Source organism: Dryas octopetala, chromosome 1, assembly GCF_963921425.1.
Source record: "Dryas octopetala chromosome 1, drDryOcto1.1, whole genome shotgun sequence".
Classification (NCBI taxonomy): domain Eukaryota; kingdom Viridiplantae; phylum Streptophyta; class Magnoliopsida; order Rosales; family Rosaceae; genus Dryas; species Dryas octopetala.
Window position 1 is genome coordinate 12,450,796 of NC_141366.1, and position 8,538 is coordinate 12,459,333.

The window sequence follows — 8,538 nt, forward strand, 5'->3', positions numbered from 1 at the left end:
TTTGACTCCAAAAGAAGTCAGCAACACTTGTTTGTTGTGGTCATGATATCATCCACTTGGTCCAGTACTGCCTATATACATAAAAAAATAAAAAAATAAATCATGTTTTGGTCGTGATATTAATGAAGGCACCATCGTGACTTAATGAAAGCTACCCTACACCGGACCGGAATCTCCATCCGGAACCAAAAAAAAGCTATGGTTAAACAAATATCTCACTGGTTGTGCAATAGAAATAAGGATGATTTGATATTCTACCTCAATAATATGATGACCTTATCATCGTTGCTTATTGACCATGTATTTACGACCAAGTCTAGGTGGGTGGGGTGTTTTTTTCGTTAGGAATAACAATCTAATTAAGAGAAAAATTTGTCTATAATAAAAATAGGAGCTAATTTGACATTTCAAATATAAATTTTTTTGAAATCAAAAAATTTATTGTTGATCAAGTGTAAGAGCATAGTGATGTCATAAATATTATTAGAATGAAATATCAAATCATCCTTATCCTTTATTGCAAGAAAGTTTATCTCCTCATCAATGCATGTGTATCGGAACATTACATTACCTACAGACAAATCGATCATATAACAAGAATAGAACCTAGTTTTAGGGGTGGAGCTGCATGTGGACTTGGTCCCAAGTCCCAACCCAACATGTGGAAATTTCTAACTCCGCACTGAGTAGGTTGACAACTGAGAAAACACGACTGGTCAATTAGGAGAATCTTTATGAGCCTGCAAGTGGTGATGAGACTTTTATTTTTGTATTTTCTTATTAAACACAAATATAGCTTAATTATTGATGACTTACTCTACTCTCATCGACCACAGCTACAGCAAGTAGTAGTCTCGTCTCGATCCCACAAAAAATAAGGGATAAGAAATGGTAATTGTGAGTAAGTATGGGAATGGGATGATCATCCAGTTGTCCCCAAAGCAGCTTCAATTCATTGTTCTTGTCTTGTTTCTGTTAACCCCTTCAGCAACTCCATTAGCCTTCAACTTCTCCAGCTTTCTCACCGCTACCAACACCAGCATATCTCTAGAGGGAGATGCTTACATCCACGACCACCAATTCATCCAACTCACCAACAGCACTGCCGGCAGCGTTGGTCGAGCCACCTACAGCCAACCCTTCCTCATCCGCGAACCTGCTACTGGAAAACTCGCCGACTTCACCACCCATTTCACATTCATCATCGATTCCCAAAACACAACCCCCTACGCCGAGGGGCTTGCTTTCTTCATAGCACCAACTGGTTCCTTCCTCAACCGCACACTGGAAATGGGTACTGGCAATATTGGCCTCCCTGTCGACACTGACGCACAGAGTAAATATCAGTACCCATTTGTGGCCGTGGAGTTTGATATCTTCAATAATCCGGGAAAAAACATCAACGATCCCGCGGGCAATCATGTGGGTATCGACGTCAACTCTCTCATCTCTAAAGTTACTGCGTCTTGGAGTGGTGGTATCGAACAAGGAACACTAAATAGTGCTTGGATTCGTTACAATTCCAGCTCAAAAAATCTTAGTGTTATCTTCACTGATTATTCTCAATCTCAAGTGGAGATGAAGTATGTTTCTTACATAGTTGATCTGGAGAAGTACTTGCCGGATCGGGTGATTATTGGGTTCTTGGGTTCAACGAGTGAGCTGATTGCTCTGCATAAGATCAGCTCATGGAGTTTTAGTTCAACTTCACTGCTTGATGATGATCATAAGAGCATTACTGCATCTGGGCCAAGCCCCAATTCGAATCCCAACTCATCAGGAAACGATGATGATGGTGAGAGTATTAATATAGGACTACTGGTTGGGATGGGTGGTGTTATCTTGGTTGGAGTATTAGGCCTGTGTTGGTTCATCTGGTGGAAGAAGAAGGAAAAGGCAGGAGATAATCAAAGTAGTGATGATGAGAATCTTACTGGTCATGACTTGATCGACGACAACGAATTGGAAAGGGGGACTGGGCCAAGGAAGTTTACGTATGCGGAGCTTTCTCGAGCCACTGGTAATTTTGATGAGGGAGAGAAGCTTGGGGAGGGAGGGTTTGGTGGGGTTTATAGAGGCTTCATAAAAGACTTGAATTCATATGTTGCTGTCAAGAGGATATCCAGAATGTCTAAACAAGGGCTCAAGGAGTATGCAGCAGAAGTAAGCATCATCAGTCGACTTAGGCACCGGAATTTGGTGCAACTCATTGGTTGGTGCCACGAAAGAAAACTACTACTTGTTTATGAGTTCATGCCCAATGGAAGCTTAGATTCTCATCTGTTCGTCAAAGAGAAAAGCTTGTTGACTTGGGAGGCAAGGTACAAAATTGCTAAAGGCTTGGCCTCCGGGTTGCTCTATCTACACCAAGAATGGGAACAATGTGTTCTCCATAGGGACATCAAATCCAGCAACGTGATGTTGGATTCGAAATTCAACGCAAAACTTGGGGATTTCGGATTGGCTCGACTCGTGGACCATGGAAAAGAGTCGCAAACGACGATTGTGGCGGGAACCAGGGGCTACATGGCTGCAGAATATGTTACAACAGGAAAGGCTAGTACGGAATCGGACGTCTACAGCTTCGGAGTTGTTGCTTTGGAAATAGCCTGCGGGAGAAAACCCATTGAGTACAGCCTTGGAAGTAGTAAAATCTATATGGTGGATTGGGTTTGGGAGCTTTATGGAGAAGGGAGAGTCATTGAAGCAGCAGACCCAAAACTTTGTGGGAATTTTGATGAGAGACAAATGGAGTGCTTGATGATTGTTGGGCTGTGGTGTGCTCACCCAGATTATAAATTCAGACCTTCGATAAAACATGCGATTCAAGTGCTTAACTTCGAAGTTCCATTGCCCGATCTCCCATCAAAGATGCCAGTGGCCACATTTACTGGTTCTGAACTAGGCCAAACTGAGTCTTCTTTTGGTAAAAGCACCAATACCTCACAATTCACCACATCTTCTACAACAAATTCTCACCCGCCACTTTCTATTCGGTAAGAAATATAATTCTAGTTCAATAATTATGATAGCTCATATATTCAAATGTTTGGAAATTTATTTTAACAGCAGTACGAAACTGCAGTACAAATAGTTTTATACTTTCTGTCTAATGCAAGGTTCCAAATAATAATTGTCTCCGTTGATTTTCTTTGGTCAGGGGTGACAGTTCTGTGTGAGAAAGAATGGTTGATATGAACAGATGACAAAGATGAAGATGACGCCTTACACTTTACTTGTGCTTCTCAAGCTAAAATTGTTAAAAGATTTCACTAATTGTGCTTCATTGAAGAACTTATTATTCAAATAAATTATGAATTGTATTAATCTGTGAATAACATTTGGGTTTTACAGTGTTCAAGTTCACAATTACAGTAGATTTGTTTTATATGTTTTGCTTTTAATAAAGGATGAAAGTGGATACATAACTAAGGATGTCTTGTACTTATATTTCAAAGAGTAAAACTATATAGGGCCACAAAAAGTAAAACTATCTAGGGCCAAAGTTTAGATTTTGAGGACCGGAGACGAACCATAAAAGTGGGTCATTACCCTCGTGTACATTCACTTGATTTTATTTATTTTTTCCTAGTAAGCAAATTGCAAAACAGAGCACCCTGCATGGTCTCCTCTCCCATCCCATGTAAACTCTCTTGAATAATCTAGATGCACAATTTTTATTTCAAGATGACAGTAAATAACTGCAAAAATTCCCTTTCTCTGTACTACGTAACAATTTCTGCAATGCAAAGTTTTTTACTAACTCATCTGTCCAAAAAATTGGAAATGGTTGTCATAGATACACACTCTTGGAATGAGAATGGGAATGGGATAATCTTAGTAGTAGTCCAGTACTACTCACCAAAGCTTAAATTCCTTCTTTTCTTCTTCAGAGAGTCATCAATTATCTTGATTACATGGTTGATCTGAATCAGTACTTGCTGCCGGATAGGGTCATCGGTACTCTGCCTGCTCTGCACAAGATCAACTCATGGAGTTTTAATTCAACTTCATTGCTTGATGAGAATGAAACCAACCCCAACTCAGGAAATGGCAATATTAAGGTAGGACTATTACTTGGGCTGGGTGTTGGTGGATGTCTCATCTTGGTTGGTGGCTTGGGATTGGTTTGATTCATCTTTTGGAACAATAGAGAAACAGAGAGAGAAACAGAGGAAAGTAGTGATGAAGACCATATGGCTATGATAGGATCAGATCAAGTTGGTTGAGTGTATTTGGGAGCTTTACAGAGAAGGGAAAGTCCTAGAAGCAGCCGATCCAAAACTGTGTGGAGATTTTGATGAGAAACAAATGGAGTGCTTGATGATTGTTGGGTTGTGGTGTGCTCACCCGGATTATATAACTTAAGGCCTTCTATACAACAAGCAATTCAAGTGCTTAACTTTGAAGTTGCATTGCCCATCCTAATGTTGTCTAGTGATGCTACTAGTTCTGGAAAAGGGGATCAAGTAGTTTTTATAGTTCACCTCATCTTCTACAACAAATTCTTGTTCATACATATCATTCTGGTAAAAGCCATATGTCTAATTTAACAATTGTGATATACCTGCATACAAATGTCTTGTAATTTATTTTATAATTGTAATCGTTTTCCACTTTCCAGAATACCCAATCCAATTAAAAAAAACTAGAAAAGAAAAAGGGTGGTGTAGTAAACTTTCCCCCTTGTTATTTCCTTGGTTCTAGACCAGAGACTTGACTTCCATTCAACAGTGGCTGCTGGATTCAACACCAAATACAACATTACTCTCTGATTACCTAACAGCAAAAGTTCAGTAAATGGTGAACTTAATAATAAAGGACTGCACATATCTAAGTTCACCATTATCCTTTAACTTATATACTCAAAAGTGAAAACATTGCATTCCAAATTTGCAAAGACTAGCTATCAAATGATTTGGCTTTATTATTGAGACTCAAGTCAAATACAACATATATCTTTGATCATAACACAAAAGTGCAAGATCTGGCTTAATTGGTAGAAAAGAAACAGGAAAAAAAATATATGAAAACCAGGATCATAGACAACATTAATTAGTTGTAGGCATCAGGATTTCCCAAAAGGTAGTTCTCAATAACCTTGAACAAACCAGAGGCCCTTTCTTTGCCAGCCTTAACATGCTCTTCCTTGATCTCAACCTCACCTATGGTGTGGTAGTTACTGGTGCTCTTTATGATGGAACCTCCATCTGGAGATGCCACCAATTTAATCTCATAAGAGATTTTCTCAATTTTGTCTGATATAGCATCCCCTTCAATCAAACTATAGCTGTAGTCTGTAGACAAAGTTATCTTTGTCAATCCCATCAATCTTGTGCTTCACATAGCTATATTCACTTCCTGCATAAATGTAATGAGAAAAATTTAAGAATGGTTGTAAACCTCTGTTTTTTTTTTTCCTTTTTTTTTTTTTTGCTTTGAATGTGAACCCAATAAATATCATTGTAGTGCTTTTCTTTCTAAAATTATGATAGTTCTTTCTGCAGGAGTTAATGGGGTGCAAACTAACCTTCACCAAGGTTGATCTTCTTGATGGTTCCAACCCCTCCATCTCCTTCAACAAGTTCTGCACTTTTCACTGCCTGTGGAGCAATCTTTGGGATGAGGTTGTCAGCATCGATAACAAAGGCCTTGAACAATCTAGGTGGAGGGATGACGGAGGTGAACTCAGTTTCATAAGTGAAGACACCCATGATGATGATTAAGAGTTTCGAGAATGATCAAAAAAAGGTATGGAAATTTCGAAGGATTGTATAATTGGTATTGGGGGTGTTTTGTGATGTAGGAAAATGTGAGCATGGGAGGTGCTATTTATAGATTTAGGCTGAAGCTCCTAATGTTAAACTGTAACGTGTCTCCTGCAGATCAAAGAGTTTAGACAAGTGAATTTTTCAATAAATTATTGTCTCCATGTGGAAAAGAAAGTTAGAATTCTCAATTCAATGAATTAGGATTATTGAGTTAGCACACCAGTTGAGTTGTAGTATTCTGATCATAAAAAAAAATGCAAGTAGATTCAAAATGATATCACCGGGAATTTAGAATGGAATGTGTACGTAGACATGTGTTTTAGAGCATTCCATTAGAAATCCCGATATTATTGACTTTAGCAAATTAGCACACTAGTTGGTTCTAATAAGTTGAATTCAATTTTTCAATCATACTCAAGAGGTGGCTTTCTTTGACTAAAATATTAATGTCATGAATTGAAAATCATAATTTCCTTTTCACATGGACAACAACCATTAAAAAAATAAAAACTTGTCCTAATTGCTTTATCCATTGGGGCCACTTTACACAACATTGCCTTTGCCCTAAACCTATAAATACCACCTCCAGGCTCATACTTCCCCACATTCAATATCCTCAATATACATTTATTCTCTAAAGTTCCTCCACAATTTGTTATTTCTTTCATCAATTTATTAACTCCAAATCATCATCATGGGTGTGTTCACTTATGAAACTGAGTTCACCTCTGTCATCCCCCCACCTAGATTATTCAAGGCCTTTGTCCTTGATGCTGACAACCTCATCCCAAAGATTGCTCCACAAGCAGTGAAAAGTGCTGAAATTGTTGAGAACCATCAAGAAGATCAACCTTGGTGAAGGTTAGTTTGCACCATTTTGATCTCCATGAGTCCATGAGTAGTTTGTTTGATATACATCATGAAAGAACTATCATCATTTCCATAAACACAAACATTGAGGTCACATGTATTAATTTTCATTATACATTTATGCAGGAAGTGAATACAGTTACGTAAAGCACAAGATTGATGGGATTGACAAAGATAACTTTGTCTACAACTACAGTTTGATTGAAGGGGATGCTATTTCCTACAAAATTGAGAAAATCTCATATGAGATTAGATTGGTGGCATCTCCTTGTGGAGGCTCCATCATAAAGAGCACCAGTAACTACCACACCATAGGTGAGGTTGAGATCAAGGAAGAGTATGTTAAGGCAGGCAAAGAAAGAGCCTCTGGTTTGGTCAAGGTTATCGAGAACTACCTTTTGGGCAACCCTGATGCCTACATCTAGAAGTATATATGATGCTGGAGACAACAATCATGTGTCCTTTCCTTTCTCTGTTTATTCATGGGTGTGGCTTTCCTTTTTGTTTTTCTTTTCTGTCAACCTGCATTTAGAGTTGTGATTAAAGAGTATAATGTACTTGTATTTGATTTCATATGAATCATATCTAAATAAATAAAACAAAAATCATTTGATGATAAACAATTGACCCAAAACTGTGTGGGGACTTTGATGAGAAACAAATGGAATGCTTGTTGTGATTGTTGGGTAGTGGGGTGCTCACCCAGTGGCCACTTATTCTGTTCCTCCAGTCACTCCTAATGTTGTCTAGTGATAGTACTACTGGTTCTTTTTTTTTTGGCCATGTACTACTGGTTCTTTTTTTTTTGGCCATGTACTACTGGTTCTTTTTTTTTTTGGCCATGTACTACTGGTTCTTAAATAGGCCAAACTGAGTCTTCAAGCAATGGTGATTGTAGTACCGATTCCTTATAGTCCACAGCATTTTCTACGACAAATTCCTTATAGTCTAATTTAATAATTGTGATATGCCTATATACAATTTTTTGTAATTTATTTTATAATTGTATTTAATTTAAAGGGAAACTATATTCATACCCTGTTATTTGCCCACTAGACCTCTTTAAGAGGAAGAGAGAAATGGATGAGGAAGGGGGTGGCCAGCAAAGAGGAGAGGGGAGGGAAGCATCAAGGGCTGGGGTGTGGAGAGGGGCTTGATGTATCTTTTTTTTTTTATCTTCTTAGTTTTTTCTTTTTAAAATTTAAGTCCATTGAGTTTAGATACCAATTCACAATAATATTTCATTTTAACTTCTAAAATTTGTTGATATTTAAGTTTAACTACTAGTTAAAAAGTCAAATGACTACATAACATAAATGATATCGACTATTACTATATTAGCCAATATTACCAAGCACCCGTACGGGAAAACGTTGCCAGCGTTGCAGATCCGGCGAAGACCGCCCCGACTCATAGTGATCAGCTTTGCGTCCTCATCTTTGTAAAAAAACGTTGCAGATCTTATCGAGAGTCGCTGAAAGTAAGACACAAAACAGCCTTTGAAATGCATACACTCTTACGGAGCCTCGAACCACTGTTTATGGTGGTATGATGAATCTGATTTTGTCGCAGAGATGACAAAAACAAAGAGAGATGACCATTAATTAATTACATCATGCAATTGCTGCCTCAATCCAAAATCGAAAGCACCCTCCTTCATCAATTAATCCCTTCAAACACAGATCAAGTACTTTCATGGCATGTAACCAAACCCAACTTTCAAGCCTTATGTATGCACATGTTTTTATAATGACTCAGTTGCAAATTATGTCTGAAAATTTCATTTTGGTGTTTCATTTGTTAAGTTAGTCACAATTACATTATGATTGTTATGATTGTATGATACACAACTGTAAATGTGTGACAGTCACAACTGTGACTCTCATGTAGTCATAAT

General features: G+C 38.0%; 1 protein-coding gene and 2 pseudogenes across 3 annotated transcripts; 2 read left to right on the plus strand and 1 right to left on the minus strand.

The window, feature by feature from the left end:
- The first annotated feature begins 794 nt into the window (after nucleotides 1–794).
- On the plus strand, nucleotides 795–3,390 carry LOC147297985 (L-type lectin-domain containing receptor kinase IX.1-like). Its single transcript, XM_086230192.1, has 2 exons — nucleotides 795–2,996; nucleotides 3,161–3,390. The coding sequence occupies exons 1-2, from the start codon at nucleotides 889–891 to the stop codon at nucleotides 3,177–3,179; spliced, it is 2,127 nt and encodes a 708-aa protein (XP_086086318.1). The 5' UTR covers nucleotides 795–888; the 3' UTR covers nucleotides 3,180–3,390.
- A 1,263-nt stretch (nucleotides 3,391–4,653) lies between these two features.
- On the minus strand, nucleotides 4,654–6,011 carry LOC147297986 (major strawberry allergen Fra a 1.07-like; annotated as a pseudogene). Its single transcript, XR_015120089.1, has 2 exons — nucleotides 5,531–6,011; nucleotides 4,654–5,361 (listed from the first exon to the last, which is right to left on the minus strand). The product of XR_015120089.1 is annotated as a major strawberry allergen Fra a 1.07-like (transcript).
- Nucleotides 6,012–6,409: 398 nt separating this feature from the next.
- LOC147297987 (major strawberry allergen Fra a 1.07-like) lies at nucleotides 6,410–7,235 on the plus strand (annotated as a pseudogene). Its single transcript, XR_015120090.1, has 2 exons — nucleotides 6,410–6,632; nucleotides 6,768–7,235. The product of XR_015120090.1 is annotated as a major strawberry allergen Fra a 1.07-like (transcript).
- Nucleotides 7,236–8,538: the final 1,303 nt, after the last annotated feature.